Raw genomic sequence first — 25,891 nt, forward strand, 5'->3', positions numbered from 1 at the left:
CAAAATGCAATTACTTGAGTTACATATGTAAATGATCAAATACCTACAGATCTAATGAAGTGCTGATTAGCAAATGTTAGCCTGCAGGCACACTAAACAAAGATGTTAGCATGAGGACGTCAGCATTTGACTTTGTATTTAGAAATGACACAATAAGTCTTAATTGATTAGTGGATTTACAGAAAATGTTCAGGTTTTAAGCTGCAAATTAAACACATTGTGGGCTCAGAGAAATGTTTTAAACAATCAAGACTAAAATTATTTGTATTTTAGCCCCATTTGTTCTTACGCTCATCATTTTCTGGGTTGTAAATGTCATATGATGGGACTGTTTACTGCAAACTGTAATTGCCAGTATTTTCATGCAGCAGGAAACATACCTTTTGGCTGCTTGATAATTGGTTTAAAACAGTCGGCTGCTTTCTTGTTGGTAACTGGTAGAAAACAAAAATGATTAGCCTCATATATATACAGTATGCTAAGAATTCATACAGGCTTCTTATTTGAATGCAAATGACGTGGCTGTCTTCTTTACTGCTTTGCCTTGAAAGTGTCTGGTGTCTGTCTGGATTTACAGCATCATTAATATTTGCCTTGGTGCAGCACAGTGTCTGACACTCAAGACAAATCGAAGTGTTGCCTTGACACATTTATTTAAGATTGTCTTGACCTGTGGCTGTCTGTGCCTGCAGAGTCTACAGACTGAGAGCTGCTTGATCCTTGACTCTCTGTGCTCATGGGGACAAATTCTTAAAGCAATCACACCATTAGTTTTGGACACCAGCATGTATCAGGTGTGATAATTGCCATCCTCCCTGGGGGTGGAAGGAGGAGGAGGAATTTCTAATTTGGATCTTCTTTATGATTCTATGTTCGGCGGGCCACATTTTGAGCCCGATCTCATTTGGCACAAACAATTGGGAGTATAATTAGTTTGGTGGAGTAGCATCATATTGAGAAATGAATATAGAACTGTGAAGAAGACATTTGTGGTAACATTTTTCCCCTCGTCAAAAATCGCATTCAAGCATAACTATGATAAGAAATTCTCAACCGCCACAAATTTGACTTTCCCGATTTCATGAAAGAAATCACAGGTTGTCAATAACCTGACAACCTGTGCTGCTGTAGAACTCTCTTAGTCTTCAAAAGCCATCACAAGCTTCCCTTTCCTCTCACAGGAAAGGCAGACATGGAAGAGGTGTAAATGAGGTAAATCGTAATTTTTACAGCTGGCACAAATAGACTTCCCTTTAGCAAGTTCACTTTAATTAATTAACACAGCCACTCAGAGAAAATGAATATCTGGAGGTTAATAGATGTTGTAAACTACTCACACAACAGGTTATAACTTTTGAAAGTTCACTTGAAGCTCAGCCCTCGGTCTGTGTGGCTAATTGCAGTCTAATTATGTCTGACTGCAGAATATGAATCAAATCATTAATATCTCAGAAGCTATTCTCCAACACGCCCTATTGTACAGTTACCACTTCATCCATCCCTCAAACCTTTAAAAATACATGTGTCTGCTATAGTTACAGTATGTACAGCTTCCCAGTTACATGATTTACATTTTAACACTTGGTAGGCATTTCCATTTCCATTGTGTAGAGTTTCTCTCTCAATAGGAACCCCTCCTCTCTGAAGAGCTGCTAGAGAGGTGAGTCATTGCTCGTACTCCAATCACACACATAGATATACGTCAGAGAAGTGATATTTTTAGACGTATTAGATTACTTTGTCGCTTTTTCTTATTTGGCAACTCCTTTGTCTTGCTTTCAAGACTCATAAATAAGTGAATTATAACATTATATTTTGGCTCAGACATACAACGAGACGGCTGGGGGACACCACATCCATCCCCTCCCATCCTAAGCTCTTTACGCCTCTCTGTGAGAGTGGTTGGGCTGCTTCCAGCATGGCTTAAATCATGGCTAAGCCAGTGTTGGATTTAGAGTCCTCTGCTGCATGTTTTGATTGTGGATATTTTAACAGCTGAATAAAGGGGCAAACAGTTGTAAAATAAGTTTAAGTCTCTTAAATAGAGCAGAGTGTGTGGTTTTGGTCTAATGAGAGTACATTTTTAGGATCAAGCTTCTCTCATGAAAGATAAAAAACAAAGAGAATATCAAATAGACCAGGCTTGACTCAAAATGTTCAAGGATAGCAGCATTGTTTTCACAGCTCAGGGTGAATGTGGTCTGCACTCATGGATCAGATCACTCACTATATACAGTGACCAGTGTCAAACAAACAGAGGATAAGGTTTCAGGCTGCGGGTAGTTACAGTGCAACCTATACAACATGAAATACAAACCGAGCATACGTGTGTAGCTGCCAAGAGTTTAAGGAAGGATCCGGTTTCTGAGTGCTTTAATCGTCATGATTTTTTAAATATCTCTTCAACAAAGCTAATGTTTAGAAGCCAATATCAAGCAACTGTTTGACAAGTATATTCTTTTTTAACTTGATCATTGTTTTAACCTCCTACTACTACTATGATAATAATAATAATAATAATAATAATAATAATAAAGATAATCATCTCTATGTATTATAACAGATTATGTATGCACTTAAGGATAAACATATGATATTTAATGTTAAATTATATGTTTAAGTAACTCATATGTTTATAATTGTTCATAAAAAGTCAAACAGACTCTGTTAGTGACCCTTCGTACAGGACTGTTAGATCTTGTCAGTGGGAGATGTCTGTACATGAGGATCAGCTCAACCTCTGAACATGTCCTTATTTGTACAACAATCAGGGCGTTCTTCTGAATTCTCAATCCAAACAGAGAATGGTTGCTCATCAAGGTTGCTCATGTTGTTTAAATAGTTTTACAGTGATTCCATGTATTTCCCCTTTACACCTACAACTCCTGAAACGCAGATCATCGTGACTCATTGATTTCATCGCCTTTCTCCACCTTCCCTTCTTTCCCCTGCTGCCATTTCCATGTGCATACAAATGTTGTTTTTTAGTAAATATTAAGCTGTTTCATCAGCATGTTGCATCAGCAGGCATGTTGTTCACTCATGAAATCTGACTGGCATAGCTTTCTAAATATGCGTTATTCTTTTAATCTAAGAATGCACTTGCATTTCTCTGAACCTGTTTCTCAGTCTGCCATCTTATTCCTACGTGTTCAACATGAATTTTCTTTGTTTTTTTCTCCATTTTTGGATTCCAATTTGAAACCTGCAGGAGCCTGTTACTTCATGCTGTGTGTTCTGAGGTTCACTGAGCATCACAGATTACTGCTTGGTGTGTTGATGTTGGGTTATGGAGTGAATCAGGAAGTGTGAGTGGCTGTAGAGACCCTGCAGGCTGTTCCCCAGGCAAACCTCAATTCTCAAGAGTATACTACTTATTGCTGACAACAACAGCCATTTCCTCTGTGGTATTCACTGTACCATAGGAAAGCAATATGACAACTTTCATATTTTTCTGTACACATTTTGCTCATCTGAATTCATGTTGGAAACATGCCACATTCAGAGAATGGATTATTTATATCAAATCATAAATATTTGTGCATCAAGCTGCCTCATACTATAATTTGGACAGCAGCTGTTGGGAAAGTTCACTGGCTATTTTTGACCTGATGTTTTCAACACAGGCGGGTATTTGCTGAACAGTGTGAATAAATATTATTGTCATCAACATACAGTGTCTCTGTCAGCATAAGTAGCATATGATAACACATAGAAATGACTGCTTTCTTGGTTATATAGCACTTTGGATTGATTCTATGAAGGAAAAATGCAAAAAGCTAACTCAAATTGACATTATATGCATAGTTTGGGATAGATCCTTTAAAAAAAAGAGCATATATGTTGTGTATGATAAAGTATGCACCTAAGACCTAAATTGTCCATACTGGTTTGGTCCCTCTTGTACTACATTAGTTGTCTCTTACTGACGTCAATGAGAGCTCTTGTTAAATTTTCTGCTCTCAGTCCCTCTGCAAATTGCAGCTGAATGTAGCAACGTTGCAATGCTTTGCAGTATCTCCAGGCAGGTTCTCTGTCTCCTAGCATGGATCCTAATGAGCTACCAGACTAAAAACAATGTTCAAAGTTTGTGCACAGGCACACAATTGTTTATTTTAAACGTGTAACTCAGGGGATGTATAACAAGTCAGGGCATAGTAACAAAAAACTTAACATTAATAAAGTTGCACAATTTGTGCTCTAGTGTGCAATTTATATGTAACTTGTGTATTGCTATGTCCGCCTGTACATATGTCACCTCATCCAGCGCAGTTGAACTCACAGTTGGAAGTAAATAGCAGAAAGGTCTGTGGTAGAAAAACACCCACACTGGAGAGAGTCATTCATGATGTTGACTCCTCGTAACATTCACTGTTCATTTCCTTAAGCCATGAGGGAGATGTTTTACTAACTTTAGCCAAGCAGTTTGGCGTGTGGTAGCCCCCAAGGAGAGGGGCAGTAAATCAGCGCTCATATGCTGTCAGTTGTTTTTGACCGCAATAACAAACAGCATACTTTGTTTTATAGGTATGAAGACTTGTGAGGATTCTCCAGTAATACCAGGAGGGTGTGCCTAAATAATGTAGGAGCTATGACAAAGCCTTTCATTAAATATCAAGTTTTCAAAAACAACTTAATAGGGCAATTAATAGGTGCATCTGTTGTAAATGAAGAGTTCTTTCTTTTGTAAATGGTTGGGTTGTATTTAAGCATTTTTATGAAGATATTTATTTTTTGTTCAGAATGCTGTAACAAGAAAACAGAAAATGTAATTACTTAGGGGTTATGCTACAGTTGGTTGTGGCTATAATTGTGTTAGTTATAAAATGGTTATGAAGAGGAGAGCTCTACTGACTGTGCCTCCCATTTGGCAGAGGCAGGTTGTATATAAAGCCAAATGGTGTGACAGAGCTTCCTCCATTCTGGACTCTACATCCTCTCAAAGATCATCACTGTCAGAATCACTTGTAGTTGATCGTCAGTACAAATTTGCTAGTGTTGATTTCTCTACAAAAGCTGATGAATCCACTTATTACAACAATTCCAATTAAATTAAAAGATTTCCTTTGCTGTTATAAATGCTGGTGTGGTCCTTAGTTCATACTGATGTAAAACACAGGATACTCATGTTAGACGATCAGTATCTACTCACCGTGTAATGTGTTTTGTGTACATACGAAAACAATCAGTAGTTGATTGCTGTAGCTGCCCACGATCTGTGGTAGACTGCCTGCAAAACTCTGCTGTTTTCTCATTTGCTGGTTCCCTGTGGAGGCGGATGCATCCAGATTTGGGAATGATGACATTATTACTGAATAGCAGGTCTATCCGTCTGGAGCCATTGTAATGCTGGTGGTGATCCCTAATGATGTGGACCAGCTGCATGAAGCTCCACAGAAGCCTGGAAGACAAAGGAAATAATCTGCTTTTATTGACAGGATGAGAGAGAAATCCCTTTTAAACCCACCGGTTTAGATCTCATGTGTGAAAGTCACAGGCACAAAAAAAAAAAAAAAAAAAAAAAAAATAGTGATGGAGTTCTTCTTAGCATACTCTACCCTTATCATGGGAAATATGCTGAATGATGCATTTGAAGCCTGAATATGACATTCAAACTGGATCCAACCACTTCAGAACTGTAGATCATGCATAAAACAAGCGTAACAGTTTTTAAATTGGGGTCTCCATAGCCCTGCTGGTGTCTTCAAGGGTTCCCAGGAAAAGTACTCAAACTGACAAAAATGTTTTCCCATTTTGGGAAAGTTTTAAGACTAGTATTCAAATCACATGTTATATTCTAATATCTGTCCTTGTACAAAGTAGGCCAATATATAATTCAATAATTGATCAATAAAACATGAGTTATGTGAGTCTCCTGGGTTTCCCTGTCCAAATGTGGGTCTATTACAAGAAAATATCTGTGAGGCAGTGCCTTGAATGATGTAATATTGTATACGTTAAATATGCCCCTTTTACTCTCCTTCACCTTCATTTTCTTAATTGGTCTTAATGAAAGAGAGAATTCACTGGGGTTTAGTGGTGTGTTTGTGGTTTGTTCTCGAAACTAACACTTACCTTCAGTATAATCTCCAATGTTATTTATTTAATTTAATTTAATTTATTTTATTGTGGCATTATGTGGTTATAAGATATATAGGGCCTATACATGTCCTTGCTCTAAATCACCTTCTTTAATTTGTGTTTCAAATTGTTTTGAACAACACTAAAATGGAAATGAGAAACTGAGCACAAGCCTGTCAGGGCATCAAAAAGGAAAAAGGGAAAAGCATTTTTGACACTAAAGATTCAAGCCAGGTCAATTTTATTTATAAAGTGCCTAGATGGGTCTAGACCGTACTCTTTACAATATGATTTAGAGAGACCCAAAATTCCTCCATGAGAACACTTTGCAACAGTGACAAGGAAAAACTTCCTTTTAATGGGAAGAAACCTTGAGCAGAACTGAGCTCTCATTGTGCAGCCATCTGACTCGACCAGTTGAGATGAATGAATGAGAGAGAGAATAATAATACATAAATACATAATAATGACAGTAGTGTTCTGGACCAACTGGAGAGTCTGACGAGGTTTTTTGGGGCAGCCTGATAACAAGGAAACCATTTAGCCTTGAAGAAAGAAGAGTGTGGACTAGCGTTTCTTTTTGAGACAGAATGTTCTTGAAATTTGTTTGACACAACTCCCAGATTCCTTACGGAATCCCCGTACTCCCTTCCCCTCACCCCTGCCTCCGCGAATGTGCGCTACAATAGTGAAGATATAGTTATATAGTTAAATAGATATAGTTTTCTTTTTCGCCGTGGGAGCGGCTGGAGGTGGAAGCCGTGGACCACTTTTGTCAGCCATTGTCAGTTGCTACTGTCCGTTTACGGCTATCCGTGAATCATGGATGTATTATAATGCTGTGGATCCACAACAGACTCTCTTCCTCACATGGTGGTGCTGGAGTAAAAGGGTTTCACTGAAGTTTTAGTGTCAAATAATTTGCTAGTTTGGGGAATGTCGGGTCTCAAGTATGGTCTAGACCTGCTCAATGTGAAAAGTGCCTTGAGATAACTTTTGCCCTTTTTTTGGTAATATATAAATAAAATGGAATTGAATTGAATAGTTATCAAGAGATTTAAATTTAGACCAAAGTGGGGGACCAACCACTCAACAATGCCATCCTTCAACCCATGTTTCAAGAATGGCTTACAAAGGCAATTAAATCTTTAATGTCTTTGTTTTCTGACTTAATGCCCTGGATGTTTTATGTGACAGACACTTTTTTTCACACTGTAATTGTGTCTCTTCTGCAACTGATCGGTCTAATGTCGCTCATAAACCAGTCCAGAGGGTGAAGGAAAGGCTTTGGCAAGGGTCACTGATTACACAGCAGTACACAGACATTGAAGTCCCACCAGCTCTCTGTCCTCCAGTTTTGCCACAGTTATGAATCACGAGATTGACAAAACAGCTTGGGCATTATCACAATGACACATGATGAGCTAATTTCTTACCACACACACGTCTGCGTATTGTATAATATTCATCATCCTTCCGCTGCTGTCGTCAGTGACTGCGGCTCATTATGCAATCTGATTGTTATCTTGTCTGATGATGAGAACAGTCACAGTTTCTGCCAAGCTGAGGTTTAGGTTTTCAATTACATCTGACACTATCATATATCTCATTACAGTCCAGTGAATGAAGCTTTCTACTCTGATAGTGTTAATCTGAAGAACACAAGCGATTCAGGCCTAATTTTTCCTTCACTCATAAAAATATACATAAAAATATGACTAAGGTCATATGTATAGTGTATACTATAAATAAAATAGTGGCAATTTTTTTGTTTAAATACAATTTTAAGCACACAGCATGGTTAAACAGTATATTGGTGTTTAGACTGAACACTGAAAAAGTACCTTGATGCTTTCCCCTCCCTAGTCACACAGTGAGCTTTTTTTTTAACAGCAAGATACCTCTTGGCTTTATTTTGAAATGTTAAGGCTGTCAATTACTTATGTGCAACATATGACCATCAACAGCAGCTATGGTGAGGCAGTTGTAAACACCATCACAAGTGACAAATCTAAAAAGTGGTGCTAGATCTGCTTTTTTGTTTGTTTGGCTTCTTGGCAGCAAAATATATTATAACAGTATATTATTGCCTTACAGTGTAAAGTTGTAACAGCAAAAACATTAGCAAATTGTCATCTTTAACACATACAGCAGACATGGAGCAACATTAGTATTTGGAGTTGTGTTTCTGGACACCTTAACTCCAGAGGGAAATATCCTTCTATTTAGCTGCTATGGTTCACCATGCTTACTAACTTTGTCTCTCTGTCATTTAGTAGCAGACTGTAAAACAAAAACAATGAGCTGAAAGGTGCTAAAATGCTCTTTGTGGAGTTAAGCGGAACTGCAGTTAGGTGATATTTCTCTGTGGGGTTACTTCATCTACGAAGTTGAGAAAAATAAATTTGTTCTCAACCTCTCACACACAAAATGAATTCAATTGTAATGGCCTGGACTGCTTAATGATCAACTTATTTTCGAGATTTTACGTAAATATAAATGTCTATCTTCCATGACCTTGACCTTGTCAAGCCACATCCAAAAACAGAACAGCTCCTGTTCCATGCTGTGATTTGGACAGTTAAATGATTATATCTTCATTCAGGCAAAAGAGGCTGTAGACTGTTTATGAAACACATGCTGGCTAGGTTATATTAAGATCATGCTTGAGGAGGGTGCCAGGCTTCAGGAGAACCATCCAAGACCCTATTAGTATGCATGTTGTGTTTCTGCCTGTCACCACAAGCATGGGTCACACCCAGCCACAGCCAGTGAATACAGGTCTAAGCTCTCTTAAAGGCCCAATATGTCATTTTTTTAACCATGTCATATAATACATTTGACTTATTGATTAAAAATAAGATTTTTTTGTTTTAATTTTCAGGCCAGTTTTGCTGCTGTGTCACATGTATGACTCAGGTTGACTGTTCTCTATTGTCAGTTCATCATATATTAAAAGTCCTTTCAGTCAGTCTGGGAGTCACAGCACATCTTAAAGCCTGTGTTTTGAATTTTTGATTGTAGGCAACCTTGTTCTTTACATTAGTCGTACAAACTGTGCCATTAAGATGTCTTCTGAAAGACTATCTGTTGACAGACAAACAAACAATCCTCTTGAGGTATAGATTGTAAGTAATATACTGTATGCAAAGTTTAATTATTAATAAAGGCATAAATATAGCTTGGTTGATTAAGATAAGTGTAACAAAGGATAATAGGTAGTTATTATTTTTTTAACGCATTATGCCTTTGTGGTCAAAACTGCTGAGATAATGCTACCACCTACAGTGTATGTCCAACTAAATTGCAATACATCTATTTCTATCACTAGACTGACACATTTTTATTTGCAGCTTAAAACAAATGTGTAAGAGAGGTAAGACTGAATGAACTGAAAGACACTTAACTTTCACAGTCCACAAGGCCATTTAATCTATGGTTAATATAAAATATTGATTAATACAGTTTAAAGATTGTGCTGCCATAATTTGAAATCATCTAAATGTTCATGCACCAAAGGACCATTAAGTGATTGTTTAACCTAATCAGCAAAGACTAATAATTTTGATTGATAATCATCAACTCAAATCACAAAGCAATATAATCAGGATTATCATTTTGGCCATTATTGTGAAGCCCTATTTGAGGTTCTTTGTGTACTCGAAGTGCTCCAAATAAATAGCTGAGAGCCTCAAAGGATCAAAAGGTCATAACGAGGTGAGTGGTCATCATTTATCATGGTGATTTAACAGCCAATACTTCTCTCCCACACTGTCAGCATGAAACCAGCAACATCAATAGCTTGAGATAGTAGAGCTGACGTTTGCATCACATGTCACCCATATCCTGTAGCATGTCCTGTCAGCTGTTAAGGAGCAGGGGTTCAACAGTAATGATGCTGTAAATGTCTTAAATGTTCATGTAGTGTCTGTGTTTGTCAAGGATGTGGTCCATCACATTTATGGCTGTTGTCGTAAACATGTTAATTCGCTGTTATCACCCCTGGCGAAGGACAGACAGAGCAGCAGCACTGTAAACAAAGTCTAGTTAGTGAGGACAGTCAAAATGACTGACGTGACTCCAACAATTCAAGGCCCATCACACAAACATTTACAGCAGCTTAGTAAACCTTAGTAAAGTGCATGAGCATTGGAACTAATTATTTGGAGTTGAATATTATGATTTACAGATTTCAAAAAGTTGTACTATAGTTTTTCGTGGAAAGAAACATGGATTTTGACTAGAACTTTCTTACGTTTGATACATAAAATTCATGACCTGAAAAAAAAAAATCAATTTTCCTACAAGTGAAGATCCTATTGATTGAAACTGAGGGAATTTTGAGCTGGGTTCTGAGCCACTCATCTCTTTAAAAACTTTTTTTCAAAATGTAAAAAAAGTAACTCTAAAGAAGAAATGTTGAGTTTTGTTTGCACTATTCAGCTAAAGGAAGGGACATTGTTTTTCTCCTGTATTGTGAGGTTATGTTCGTGTGTGTGTGTGTGTGTGTGTGTGTGTGTGTGTGTGTGTGTGTGCGTGCTATTATGTCCAAGATGCCTTATTAATCAATGTGCCATTTGAGGGCTGACAGATGGGCTAGCTGAAATTTACCAGGATAGTCCTTAGGTCATTTTATTTTGGACAGCAGCACTGTGCTCCTGGGGAAGCTGCTGTAGGCCCGGACAGTCACCCATGAGGAACACCAGGTCAGGGCCTTATGCCCCAGTGCCCATTAAGTTGCACACAGTTAAAGTAAGGGACTCATGAACTGGATGTGACATGTAGGAAAATGGAGTCAGCTCAGACCAGATGAGTTTACCTAAACAAAGACGGTCAGTCGGCTGCACACACAAATCTCTGGCATCCCACCAATGAGAGCTTTGATCCCACAGTGACTGAAGGGTTTAAGAGAATATGGAACAAACTGACCCGTGGTTCTCCTGAATCCTGTTTTTAGATGCCGTAGCAGCTCATAGTGTAACATGACCTCCCACCGCAGAATTTGTAAAACAAGACTTTTACCTTACCTGAATCTTAATCAGACTCTGGGCCACCACTGCATATATCAACAAAACTTTAAGATTTTATTAAATGAAACCCCTATTTAGTGACCACTATTTATGGTCAGCATTTTGCTATCTGCAATAACCATTCAATGTATTTACATTTTGTAATTACCCTTTTATATAGGAATTGTTTTATTAGTGGTGTGGTCCACCTTTACTGTGCTGGATTCAAATAGCCTTCCTCCACAAAACGATGCATGTAATCCAGACTTACTGTTTTTATCTCATTGATATAAACAGCCTCACTGTTTACTGTTCCCTGTCTTCCCATTGTATCAGAGCTGTATTAAGTTTTTGTTAATGCAAATTCAATTGAACTTCAAATTAATCACCCCCTTACCACAGCCTGATTTAAAACCACTTCATATATCATATGTAGTATGAAATCTGATCACAGATGCTCATTACCTGATGGAAAGGAAACATGATTCACTTCTTTATAAAAACAACATGAATGTGTTTGGCTGTGCTGTAAACAGATACAACAGTTGCTCCTCTGTTGAATTCCTGTCAAAGTAGCTGTTTAAGGAGTGCTTGCTGCTTCCAAAACTCATGGACCTGTAGTATGAAACCACACTTGCCTTTACCAGGACTGAAATATTGAGGTTTATAACTATAAAATATTGAAAGTATCTTTGGGTTATCATCTCCTGTTGTTTTATTTTAACCGCTGTCTTTTCCCCACCAAAAATAATTAAATACATAAAACTGAAATATCAGTGAGACTGACACCATCCTGGGCTTTCTTTTCTTTTCTTTAAAAATAATTTTTTTAGCAGGTTATTCATGTTGATGGTGAGTCACACTCCAGGAAGACTGGAGGAGCATGAGTGGGTTCTCTGATATTTGCAGGTTGACATCTGAATGGAAGAGATATGGTGGTGCTTTCTGCAGAGACAGAATCAGTGTTGATATTATAGTCTGTTCTGAAAGATTTGACCAATGTCCTTTTGACACAGCATAATTGGACTTGACAATGTCTTAAAATGTTTTTTTCCCAACCAGCTTAATTTTCCTACACTTCATGTTGTTGTTCAAGATGTTGTCACTTACTCAAGGGTTTTATTATCTGTACAACATACAACACTCTCTCTGAACCTCAATTCAACCTAAAGCTTTGTCCTCAAAAACAGGAAAGATGAAATCAAACAGTGACAGATAGGCATTGCATGAAGCTCGAATATGTATTTTCTGAGCCTATACATTTAAATGACTGCTATGTAAAAAACACTGTAGTTGGAAAGCAAATAAATCAAGGACTTGACTCAAGACTTACTTACTTAGACTTGACCTGGATTGGTCTTAAATGACTTCAGACCTGTTTTAACAAATTTGAAAGTTGACTTGGACTTTACTTTGTGTTTTGACTTGTTGTGACAAACCAGAGACTTGAACTGTCTTAAACAACTTGTGACTTGACTCAAGATTTCCATAGCAGATGAGTCACTTGACTTTGGCTTGCTTAAAATCACTACTCCCACACAAAAAAACTTAAATATTTTTTTAATTTAAAAGTATATTGGAAAGAATACATGCAAATAGTCTTGGCAGCTCTCTGTGATATAGGGACTGTGCTGTGGTCAGTTCTGTCTGAGTCCCAGCTTATTGTGCCCCCTTGTGGGTGGAGCCATCTGCCAGCAAATGGCTGGAGTTGGAAAGGCTGAAAATACAGATGTGATGCCTCATTATCCAGTGACAGAGATAAATGATGACCACTGGCACCTTCTGCTGTCATCTCATTGACAGATCCAGTCATGAGTGCCCCCTACTTTTTGCAACCTGTGTGTTTTATTTACTGTTATTACTGAATCTTCCCTCCACCGGTGGCATTAGCATTTCTAGGGTTGCACCAACATTGCCTTCAGTTTCTAAACTGGGGTGTTCAGAGGCATAAAGAGATTTCCTGGCTTTCAAAGACAAAGAGTATATTAAAAATGCATGTGGATGCTTTTTGTCATTACGGAGCCATCAGTGGTTGCGGGTTGACAATACAATTTCACATCATGGAAATGAATGAGGCTGAGCTCATTCATTATGGATGCCCATTGGTTTCTTGTTCAGGATGGCCATTGTGTCATCTCTAAATAGATGAAAGCCAGGTAGGGTCACAATGTGTTTCAATATGTAAAACATTTGTTCTGCTGTCTCACAGGAACCCTTCTCTTCTTATCTGTGTCCAATCTACATTAGCGGTGGCTTTTAAAAGGATATTTTAGGACATTTTGTAATGGTATTGAGATGTTGTGCGTTTTGACTCCTAAAAGTCTGGTATGTTAGTGTACATTTAACAAGTTTTAAAACATTTAAAATCTAGGTCATGTCTGACCCAAATGGTAGAAAAGATGTATTTTGAAACAGATGAACAGTGAATTTTAAAATGTATAAATGAACTTGTGAAGTGTGTTGCGGTTTAGTTGCTTTTTAGCCTACTTTAAAAAAAAGGATGCTCCAGTTAGGTAACAGAGATTTTGTCCCCTGCCCTCCATTTCTGATAATCTTCTTCCTTCTTCTCTTGTTGGACAAACACAACATGACAGCAGTCACTTTTAGATTTAACTGTGTGATACTCAGTGAACAGCAGCATCGAACCAATCTGAGGAAGCAGTCACCTCAGACTGTCTAGATATGCTGATTGATGTTGTGTTTATTCCTAATTTAACTATCTGTATTTAACAGTTGATGCTGTTGGTTTCACCTAAGCTCTATCAGTGTCAAAGCTGTCACCTGTCAACTTGCTGTGTTCGTTAACACTCCTGGATCTTATGTTTATGCAACCTGCCTCCCAGCTGGCTCTTAAAGTCCATCGACTCACTGCAGGCTTCGGTTTATTCTGCAGCACACCCCACCCCCATACAGACAGACAGAGTGACAGAATAAAAGTGATGCCCCGGTTTCATTATCATGCTGCTCTCTACTGTGGCTACCGAAGCTTCAGGCTCTGTTGTATCCTTCCTTGTTTGTGTCTGTGAAAGCTGAAGCCACATTCTGTCACCTCGCCCACTCTTCCACTGCCAATTTACATGATGAGCTGAGCTCTTGTGTATTTATTTACACTGTTGCATATACAGTAACTGATGAGTGCGTTTGTGACACTGCTGTTCCAAACTGTGACTCTTTCTTTTTGGTTTATATAACACAATTATAACAGGCTGACGAGATGAGTCACGGTCTGTCGATGCTCATTAATAAGAATTATACATTTGCTACAAACCTTGAAACACATTTCAAGAATTTCATTACATTTGCTCCTCTGCTCACATTGAGTTTAAGGTTATCTAGTTTATGCTTCTGAGAAAATAGATCAACAGTTTTAGAATAAAAGATCAATTAATAATGAGTTTCATTATTAATTGATTTCATTATATTCTTTGTCTATTTGATTTCCTTGAGTTTTTACTTTTAATTGAATCTGTTAATATTGTATTTTATGGTCCTAGTAAAGCACTTTCAAAAGTTGCAACTATGTTTTCGTAAGCACCTCCATATTTACTGTGATTTAAGGGATCTAAACCATTTTAAGTATTATAATGGAATTGTGTTTCCTGCCAAATAGGTTTTTGTATAGAGAGCATAAACAGTGCAAAGCAATTGAGGATTAAATAAAGTAACTACTGTCTTGTTCTTATCTATTTTTTGTCAAAGTATTTTGGATGGAAATAATGTGGTAGTATTACTATATTATATGATAACTTGAGTAAAATGGTCTTTATCTCTTGTTTTTCAGGTGGTGCTCGTATTTGCTCTCAGCATTGGAGCCCTTGTAATATACTTCATAGATTCTTCTGAGTAAGTATTTCTTTTAACTTTTGAGTTTAATCATATTTTTACCACCTTTGATCACAGGAGACTCCTCTGGATTATAGGTCATGAATGAATCCTGCAACATTTAGAACAACAGCTGGACTATTTTTTATCATTTCATAAGACTTCAGTTTGGAAACTTTGCTCTCATGCAACACATTTTTTGACCATGAGGTCAGATCTATTCTTTAGAAACAGCTATGTAAATGTTAGTACTTTCATCTTGGGAATGTAGCCTTGTAGCAACGAAACCAATCAGAACAGGTCTGAAGATAGATGGATGAAAAACAGTGTGGGCTGTTATTCAAAAAGCTTGTTAACACTGAAAGACCAGGAAACTGAGAGGTGGCTTTGAGTCTGTGTTTATAAGGTGTATAGGCCTGCTGCACCTGTAAATGAATTAATTATACTGTATGTATAACGATAATTTAGAGGTCTGAATCACTAAAACAACTATAACGTCATGCTTTTTACCGCTGGAAAATTGTATGTATTAAATATATTCACGATATAGATTAGCCTCAGAGACTTCGGGTATAATCCCTTTTTATACAGCCACATAAATCCTCATATAGTGCATATTATGAACTTTAATAACATTGAGTGCATTGTGCTCTGTATATGGTATTTGAGTTGTTTTTTATCCAATCCCCTTCCAGGTAACTGCTCTGGGCTTACTTGCAATCTCTGTGGACGAACAGGCAGTGCTCACAGATGAAATTTGCTTAATCTCTGTAATGAAAGGATCAGTCTCTCAAACAGGCAGGAAAGGACCAAAGTTCCTGGTTGGAACAATCACCATCGCTCATCAAGCTAGAGGAAGCGGAAGACCCTTTTAGCTCCGCGTGCGACAGTATACTGTTACTGCAGCCCAGTCATGTTTGGACAGGACATGCCATTAAGACATAGTGCAAAATACACCAGGATAAAAGCTTTTATCAAGCCTAAAGGGAGTCCCCGCTGGGAGTAATTTTAAGGCAGGGAAGAGAAAATTGGCGGTAAACTCATGTAATCTGGCTCATGGTCCTGTAGGCAGGCATTGAGGTTATTTGTTTTCATAAGGCTGCATACAGCAGAGGGCCTGGCCTACTCTGATGTGGTTTGCGAGCATGATCTCATTTCATTATCGGAACATGCTTAGGTAGAGTTACATCGTCACCAATACCATCTGTAGCCTCCTGTTCTCAGGACTTGCTCTTATGGTGCCCGATACCTTTTCACGTGATGAAGGATGACCTTTGATCTCTCTCTTTAACCTTTTCACGCATAAGAAATGGCATTGTTAAACACAGAGAGGAATGGTGCAGCATCATCTGTTTGACTTTGATAGTCATATTCATCACACTTTGCTCCTTTGTCGGAGTTTTGGTCAGACTTTTCCAGGTCTTTTTCATTATTCAAACAGTATTTTTTTCCCCTACCTGTAAACCCAACAAGCCCAATAGGCCTACTTAAAGCCAAAGAGCAGCCAGTTAGCTGCTCTCTTATGTGCCTCTAAGTGGCAGCAGACTGTAACAGATACAGCCCTTCCTGTAATTAGTCCTGTGAGGCGACTGAGGCTGTTGTATGATGGACAGGCTGAACTGGCTTGAAGCCACACTGAGACGTCAATAGAGCAGGCCCACTTAGATTCAAAGAAAAGAGCTCCACAGAGATGATAAAGCGGGTTTGGTCCCAGAGGGGTTTTTATTCCATAAAGGTTTAGTTATGTCTTACCTTTCCATGTAGTCCACTCTTGTGAGTTCGGTTGAACACAGAAAACTCTCTGCTGTTCTTTTATTCATCAAGGTTGAAACTGGACCAATGGTAAGGTATCTGTAACACTTAATATCAAAAACTTTCAAGGATTAAAAGTACTGGCATCGACTGCTTGGTCAGATTCTTTGTCTTTTTTTTCTCCAAACTTTTTTTATTGGGTTTTGCAGATGAGTACAATTATATTAAAACATATACAAAGAGTAAAGTAGTAATTTTTTGTCTTTTGTCAAACAAACAACAGAAAACAAAAGTGGTCATTAAAGTATTGCTGCATACCCCAATAACTCACAGAACTAACACAGCCATAAAAAAAAATAAAAAAAATAAAAAAATAAAAATGAATAATTAAAAAAAAGGTCGGACTAGGACAGAAATAGACATTTAAAAAAGAAAATAGACCAGGGAAAAAAAAGAGAAACACAGGCACATCAGTCAGGTAATAGTAAACTGCAATTGAGATAGCAGCAGACATCCTAAATCAGAGTAGCGGCATGTGACCCTCAACACAACAGAAATAACATATCCACCCCTCTAAGTCATGTCAGTCAGGGGTAAGTGGAAGATCTGTCGTCTTAACAAATTGTAGGAATGGGCCCCATAATTTCCCAAATTTACTGGAGCAGCCACAGATTCTTTGTCTTGTTGGCTTTGACAAGGTATTACCTGATTTAAAGTAGCATTAATTGAAGTTTTGGCCACTTGGGAGAACAAAAAAAACAAAAAAACCTCCACAGCAAGATGACAAACAGCCCTGCATATAAGCTGATTTCCTTAATGTGGTTATGGCTAACTTATTGGCAAACTATTGCCTCTTTAAACATCCAGCAGACAGAGAGCAACATTAGTATTCAGTTTGAGTCTCGTTTCAGTCCACCCGGTGAATATAAGTCTAATATTCACTCTCCTTTTAGCTCTGTTCAGCTTTTTAGATATTTGTCTTACTAACTTTTTCCTCCTGTTTTGTGCTGTTCAGGTACAGTATCATGCAGTATGTTTCATCAGACCTTTTTTTTTTGGAGGGGGGGGGGGGCAAGTTGCTATTGGAAAAATGCTTGAAAAGAGCATTTAGTCCATCCATAATGTTATAGTAAGTGTATTGCCTGTAAAAGGAAAGGAAGGAAAGTTACTTTACTTGTCACATATACAATTGTACATTGAAATTCAGTCTCTGCATTTAAGCCATCCTAAGTAGTAGGAGCAGTGGGTAGCCACTGTGCAGTACCTGGGGACCAACTCCAATTTAATGTCAATTTCTTGGTCAAGGGCACTGACAGGAGAATTAACTTAACGTAGTTATGTTTCACAATGGGAGGAAAGCCGAGCAACCAGAGTAAAGTCATGCAAGCATGGTGAGAACATGCAAACTCCACACATAAAGGCCCTGCCCCACCTTCTTGCTGTGATGCACCAGTTCTAACAACCATTTATTAATTAGTGATGCTTTAAATCACAATTTTGCTAATAGATTTGATAGATAGATTTATTTAGGAAATGTTCCTGCATGACCGCTTGTGATAAAACATTAAAACTGATGCATTTGAGACATTTGGCTTATTTTCCTCAAAGTAAAGTATCAAAAATACTATCAGCACCAACACTCAATATTAACACCTGTAACTAACACTAACATTTTCAAATGATAGCCACTTAAAGTAATCTGTGTGACCCAGTGGATTCAGCTTTTGTGTAGCATTTGTTTAATGTTGTAAACACTCATATGAATCACATGCAGTGCCATCAGAAAACATTATGGCCTTCCACATGTGATCTAGCCTATCCCATTTTAGCATGAATTGAATGAGGAGGAGATAGACCAGAGCTACTCTTGGCATGGAGGGTCCGTGATCCATAACAGGCTTAGTCCTTTTCCAAACCAGGCCTAGTGGAACTCAATTATTTAGCACTGCAGGTCTGCCACAGCTATATGGTCTGTCACCCTGCTATGACAGAGATTTTGCCAGGCTGACGTGTCATTACAGTTAATGAGGGCAGAACTATCTAACATGTTGGGGCTATTCTTAGAGGTGAGAGAGAGATGACTGAAGAGGGTTTCTTTTATCATTTCTAATGTCCTTATCTATATTACCATTTTTGAGAAGAACAAAATGACAAAGGCACAAGCCCAAACAGTTGGATGTAACAAATTAAATGTATGCCTTTGGTTGAATAAAGGTGAAGGAAATAAACATACAAACTAGCTGAATAGATTCATCAACCATTTCCCCTTCCAGTATTAGATATCCTACAAAAGTCCCAAAGTTTAATGCTTAATTGTAGTTTTACCCCAGAAAGTGTGTGAACAACATGCCAAATGTTCAGAAACATTGCTTAATAAAATAGCTTGTGCTTTCTGAAGCGAGACAGGTTGCCCTCCCCAATTTTGTTTAAACTTGATGCATGCGTGTTATAAGTATTAATGTTTTCATAATACAAATTAGTTGGCTGCATAAGAAGGATTTTTATAATACTACCTTAATTAGACTGAGGGTGAGATAGTGATAGTGAGCGTTCCTCGTCACATGCCAACCTCTCAATCAGCATCAACCACACGATCAACTGAATGTCACTGCTGTGCATCAGTTCAGTTCAAAATAATCCCAGAGGTCATGTCACCTCATGAACTCTATGAGGGCAGTATTTTAATACAGAGTTTTAGATTTTTTACATAACAAAAGCAATTTGCTTTAATCCGAGTGGTATTAAAGAGCAGAGACTGAGAGTGTAGCTATTGAGTGATGTGGTGTGCATTAGTGAAGCTTGTGAATGTAGAGACCCTGCATGATGCAGGTAGTGGACTAACACAGATGCATAAAAAACAACAACAATGTATGTGAAAAACCTGCTTGGCACTAACATGCTGCAGAGAAGCAAACCTGCACATAGGGAATGCATGATTCATAATAACCTGTGCTTTAAACCAGTGATTCCTAACATTTTAATTCTTGTGACCCCTTAAAATGAAGCAAATTAAGCTATTTGCGGACCTTTGTCAAAAGTCACATATATCCATGAGTTGTGAAGACTTGGCCAAAGAGTAGGTTTTCCCTCTCAGATTAATTTATTTGAACAACTTTAGTGACTGAGGAGGTAAAATGATCCAGTAATTCACAAAAAATACATGTAACCCTTCTGAGCACTCCTGACCCCCAGGATGAAGACTACTGCTTTAGATTTGCATCTGATGATGATTTTTTTCTAAAAATAGTTAAAAATCCTAAGTTCCCAGAGCCCAAAGTTTCTTGTTTTGTTCAACCAACAGTCCAAAGTTCAAAGATGTCAACTTACAATCATATAAAACAGAATATCAGCAGATCATCACATTGAGAAGCTGAAACTGGTGAATAGTTAGCATATTTGACTGAAAAATGACTTGAAGGATAAATTAAACATCAAAACTGTTGGTAGCGAAAAGTTCATCTCTATTGTGAAGACTTTTATTGTTAACACAATGAAAATATTCTGCTTTATTTTTTATTAATTTTATTGAGCTTTTCATTAAAATGATACATTAATAGAATATATATTCCACATTAAAGCTGTACACTAATTAACAGCTCTTCTCCACTTTATTTACTTTTTAATGTCCAGTGATGTACTTGTGTTTCATTTTTAGGTGTGGATAATATTTTGATGGGGTCATTTTTACAGCATTTTACAGCATCATACTAACATTCACATTTACTTGGTTAATTATTTCTCTTTATTTGAATTCTTAGTGCCAGATACAAGCTTTTTAAGGGTGAGATTTCACTACATTTGCTATGGCTGCCTGATTTCATAAAAGAAGACATGAACCCTGCATGCATTTAACCCTTAAACGACTGCTTTGGCTCTGCATTTCCATCATGTTTGACTTAATGTTTACCTGAAACATCTAAGATCAGAAATGCAGGCCTAAAAGGTAAACAGCACCATTTTCATTCTGTAATATTGCACCTGGAATACAATGTATTCTTCAGATTGCTGTGCAGTTATTTAAGGGTTAATCAGGTATATCAACAAGTTATTGCTTGTACAACAACAAATGCATGTCTTTTCTCAACAGAAGAAAAAACATTGGAAAATATCAACTATTGCACCTTTTTGAACAATTATGTTCCTCTTATTTCAGAAATCTCAAAAATGCATTTTCAGGGAAAGAAGAATGCATCTTTTAGGCCTTTTTAATGAAATATGGTTGCAATTTATCATGGCATTCATTTTCTCTCTTAACTGTCAGCGTTTGTCCTTGGACAGTAACACACTTTGTTTCTGTTTCTAACAGTCCTATCGAGTCCTGTCAGAACTTCTACCAAGACTTCACATTGCAGATTGACATGGCATTCAACGTGTTCTTCCTGCTGTACTTCGGCCTCCGTGTAAGTAAAACCAAGGTTTCTGTCATGTTTGGGTCACAAATAATCTAAAATTTGTGCTTTTGCACTTTTGCAAGTAAATTGTATAACCAAAGGTTGCTGAATCATTTTATTTCTGTAGTTTATTGCTGCCAATGACAAGCTGTGGTTCTGGTTGGAGGTGAACTCGGTGGTGGACTTCTTCACGGTGCCTCCGGTGTTTGTGTCTGTGTACCTGAACAGGAGTTGGCTAGGTAAGGATGGCCACATTTCTCACTGATGCTGATGAACTGATCCAGCATTGTACAGTCGATCTTTGAGTTTTTATTTCTCAGCAGCCTGTGGTGCCACCCAGTGGATTTACAGTGTGTGGCAGCAGCCAGTGAATGCACCATATAATCTCAGCACATCACTTCGGCTGCAAAACTGTAACTTGTTGGTATTTTGTACCAGTGCAATAGGTTGGCACACCCACGTTAGCCATATAATTTTGATAATTTTGTCATGAATGTTTTATGTTTTGGGCGTTGCATGACATGCATGAAAGGTTCTAATGAATTTAATTATTTCTGATATTAAAACTAGTGCATCAAATTAAAAACTTAGCATTGGCACAGCATGCAAACTTACAAGCATGGTGACTCAAAAACTTTAAGAGCTTTACACATCTATTTTGCCTGACAACACTATCAAATATTGTATGGCTGTCAGCTGGTGTGCCATTAAAAGTGGATTTTTGAAAGTTGGATGCCATGGAAATGTAATTTTCTATTGATTCCATGTCTTGGGTTGTGTGTTGTTGGCAGTGGGCGCTGCACTGCAGGTGTCATTCACATGCCCTTCATCTCTCCTGCAGAGCTCCCCGGTACACCTACAATAACGCTTGAATGAAATCATGCTGTGATTGAAAAGTATGCGAATGGATAAAAAAAGGTAATAGGCTTTGTTGAGGGCTCGAGCACTAGAATAGAAGTCAATCTGCTAAATGTGCGAAGCTCATCACTCAGAGAGGTCTGTAAGGAATTAGAGGATTACGGGGGATCATTTTTTTCTGCATTACAGGTTTTTATAGCCGTTCTTTCTCCTCCTGTCAGCTGAGGAACAATCCAGCCATGTAGCCAATACCAGCATCTCTCTCAGCAATGAACACCCTTAACTTTAAAGTCAGTATGATAGCTTGATAGATATAGTTTTCTCTGGGCTGATTTGCTGTGACTTGTGGTGTGAAAACAATAAAAAATGGAACAAGCTACTCCTGGTTGCTGGTGCCATCTAGTGGACATGTCAGAGTATAGCTGGCATTTATACACATACTCTCTTAAACAGTATTACATACTAGTTGTTGCTCTGGGCAATATTGTTGTTTTATCACTGTAGTTGTGGCATGCATTGCTTACATTTTTGATTTTATCTCCAATGGTGCTTTGATTTGCTGTTGGGTCTAACATCTGTGTTTTCTTGTACATTGCACTACCTTTCTGCTCAGCCTTTGCTTTGATGTCTATCACAGGCAGTTGTCAAAAGTATGATGGAGAATGGAGAACTCAGAAATGCACCAACCAAACAAATATCAGTATTGGTATTATAACTATGGTTTTGAAGTTGTAAACATTTTTTAAAATCATGACATTACATTTGTTGATGGGGATTCTTTTGGCTGCATTTCCCAGAGCTGCCGAGTCAAACAGTTTGAGCAGCACTGCGATTCTGTTTATACTGTGTGTGTAGGTGTAGGTGTTGATCTTTTGGTTGTCTGTTAAGCCATGCGCAGCTCTCAGTGCTTGTGTCAACTGTGAATTTCTTCTGTTTATTTCACATATACCAAAATGTAGCACTTCCTGTCAAACACTGGGTGTTTAGAACAGCTAATATATATTGAATATGTAATTTTTTATGCACATTGTTAAGAGTCTGAATGTAGGTTTGAAAATGATTGTGCTGTGTAGTGAAATGGATTTGAATTTTGTTAGATTTCCAGATTGAAATGAAAGATAGCTGTATTTCAAACTAAACATTGAGGGGGTGGAATACTTTTAGAGGTCATTCCAGTTGAATACTATATTTTGGTTGTGGAGGATTAGTGACTTGCTGATTAGTTCATCTGAGGTTGAACAGGTGATGAGGTCATAACCAGCTCAGTGCTGTCTGATCGCAGCTGTCAGACTCCCTCCACTGATCAAAACGCCATATTTCACCGGGAGCTCAGCCAGACTGCCAATCTGCCAATCCTCCTGTCTGAACATTTTGGCAAAATTAAACACACAGTATTATATTCTCTTATACTAACATATTCATTGATGCATGACAAGCTTGTGAGTGCTAGCATAACACGCATTTTGTTTGCAGAAACACCATGCAGCAGTTAATACGTTTTTACTGTATTTAGAAGTTGAAATTCTGACCTGCTGGTTCAAACATTCAGCAGATATGAAATATGAGCAGCCACGTAGGCAGCACATTTATCTCCTGACAGTGAAAATAATCCAGTGCAACTGTTCCAAATATTATGAGGTAAACAGAACATTACTCTTCCAGATAAGATATTCATACCTTGGTGGTGGCTACGCATTGCAGCCTTTTCTTTCAGCTGATGTATAAAAACAGAGAGAGAGGCTTTTAGGATCAAACCGTCCACAGAAACTAAATGTCCTCAAATACAAATGCTCATAAGTAGTGCTTACCAACTACATTGTTGGGACCTTTACAGGATTATTAATGGGATAAGAAAGAGGGAAATATGGTATGCTTTTTTTTATAAGGGGCCCATCATTTTTTAATAATTTTACTGGAAAAATGTAATTTAATAGAGGGAAAAGAGAGTTGACAAAGTTATTTGAGTTTAGTTGGCTGAGAGTAAGGAAATATTGTGAACATATGTTGAATTGTATGTTTGCAAATTTGACATTTTTCCACATATAGCTGACCTGCTTTGAAGTGACTGTGCAAAGACTGTATAGTAACACTAGCAATGAATTAGGATTCATTAGAATTGGTGGCAAACCATATAGCCCTTTCTACAAAGTAACATTTCAATTGATTTCTAGAAACTTACAAGTAGTGGGCCCATAAAATAAAGCATTACACTCTGCTACACAAAAATCTGTTTATTTTTTCAGACTTCTCTCTAATCTTTGCTTTGTTCCTTAAGAAATACAAGATTGAAAACAATTCAAATTAAGCAATATGAGAAGAAGATTTCAAAGCTCATAGACACCGAAGTAGGTTTTGGAACATTTTTACCCCTCATTGTACTGAGATGATTTAGAGCATGTGTCTCATATTTTATATTTTAAGTCACATTTCCATGCATCTGCAGTGCTGTTGCTCTCTCTAACACTGTGCTTTTAGCTTTAAAGTAAACCACAATAGCTGTTATTACATCAGATGTGATTAATTTAGGGATTGTTGCAGAATTACTAAATCCATCAAAAAAAATACAGGACTGCCAAAGCTCCTCATTTTGCCCCACACAGCGTGACTGTCCACTCACATGACTTGTTTTCTGTTATATATGCAAAACACAGATAAACACTGTTCTTGTCCAAGATTAGAGATTCGTATTGTCCAGAACAGTTGCAGGGTTACAGGGATGAGATGTGGGTTACATTGTGAAGCCAGCTGATGGACAGACGCCTGGCCTCTTCCTTTCTCTGGATGAAACCTAAAGGAGCTTACACACTAATATCCTGATGGGAAAGGGTTTGCTTTAAGCTCGCTGTACACGCCCAATCGCAATGAGAATACTAGAGAGTTTGAAGTAAATCAGACAAAAAAAGAGTCTTTTTTGACGCCAACCTGTTGGGTGCCAATATCATGAAAGCACTTGATTGTTTTTGTTTTTTTCCTTTTTTGGAAGAGGATCATATTTGTTCTACATGATAGCTGGCAAGGTGGATGCAGAAGAGTGAAGACGTGGTTGTGAAGCAGACTTGTATTTGGAAACTTTGGTGATTATAAGTGATTTACAGACATGATTCCCACTAAGATGTTAGTGTACCGAGGGACTGATGGAGGCACACAGACCATTGCAAACACAAGAAGGCGAAAGAAATCTACCGGAGAGCTCTTTCAGAAGGGCTACAGAGTCAGGATGGGCCACGGGCAGGTCAGCGAGAAAGAGGACCAGGACAGCATCTGTTACAACTTTGGTTCATGTGTCCATGTAATCTCCTACTGGGGTAAGACCTGCGTGAACGTGCTAGCGAGGGGGGAATCTCCAATAAAGCAGAAGGCTGGCGTGTCTAGAACTCTTTGGACTCAGCTGGAGCAGGTTCAGGTTCAGGATTTTCTCTGTATTATGATCCCCATCTGGCAAACACTTGAAATGAAAAAAAAGAGCTTTGGCAAGGCACACCAGGGTTCACGTCATTTAGTAAAAGATTATTTATTTAAATTTTTTTGTAGCTGAATGGCTTCCCGTAATGTCTTTGATTTGTGTCATTTGGCATTCACACAAATCCATTCCAGCAGGGAAATTTGTCCTCACGATTAATGCAAGTGGAGATGGATTTCACTTGATTGCTCACTCTTGGCTGAGGTGGCTTTTAATTGTCTATGCGGCACCAACACTGGGGCGGACACTACTTTTTTTTCAAACTGAGTTATTAATCATTTGGCTTTTAAACTAAGGTGGGAAGTTCCTTTCAGCTGGAAGCTGTGCACTTAAATAATGAGACATAGGAAAGAAAATGTGTTTTGATTATCTGAGCTTTTTGGACAGACACAGCAGTAAACAAGTAGTTAATAGAATGCGATATACATAGCTTTAATGATGGTGCTCTAATGATACAGTCAATCATGTACAGATGGATGGATGTCAAAGCAGCTCAGGCTGATGTTGTCGCTGCTGAT

At 38.0% G+C, this 25,891-nt stretch overlaps 1 protein-coding gene across 5 annotated transcripts in view; it reads left to right on the top strand.

Annotated features, from left to right (window-relative positions):
* The window catches only part of LOC128380949 (calcium-activated potassium channel subunit alpha-1-like), an 89,572-nt gene that overhangs the window by 19,127 nt on the left and 44,554 nt on the right, over positions 1–25,891 (top strand). For all 5 annotated transcript variants that reach the window (XM_053340848.1, XM_053340847.1, XM_053340849.1 and 2 more), the window contains exons 3-5: positions 14,872–14,933; positions 20,971–21,064; positions 21,183–21,294. In XM_053340848.1, the coding sequence (XP_053196823.1) occupies positions 14,872–14,933; positions 20,971–21,064; positions 21,183–21,294 (268 nt within the window). The remainder of the gene's footprint in view (positions 1–14,871; positions 14,934–20,970; positions 21,065–21,182; positions 21,295–25,891) is intronic.

This window comes from Scomber japonicus, chromosome 20 (genome assembly GCF_027409825.1).
Source record: "Scomber japonicus isolate fScoJap1 chromosome 20, fScoJap1.pri, whole genome shotgun sequence".
Taxonomy (NCBI): Eukaryota; Metazoa; Chordata; class Actinopteri; order Scombriformes; family Scombridae; genus Scomber; species Scomber japonicus.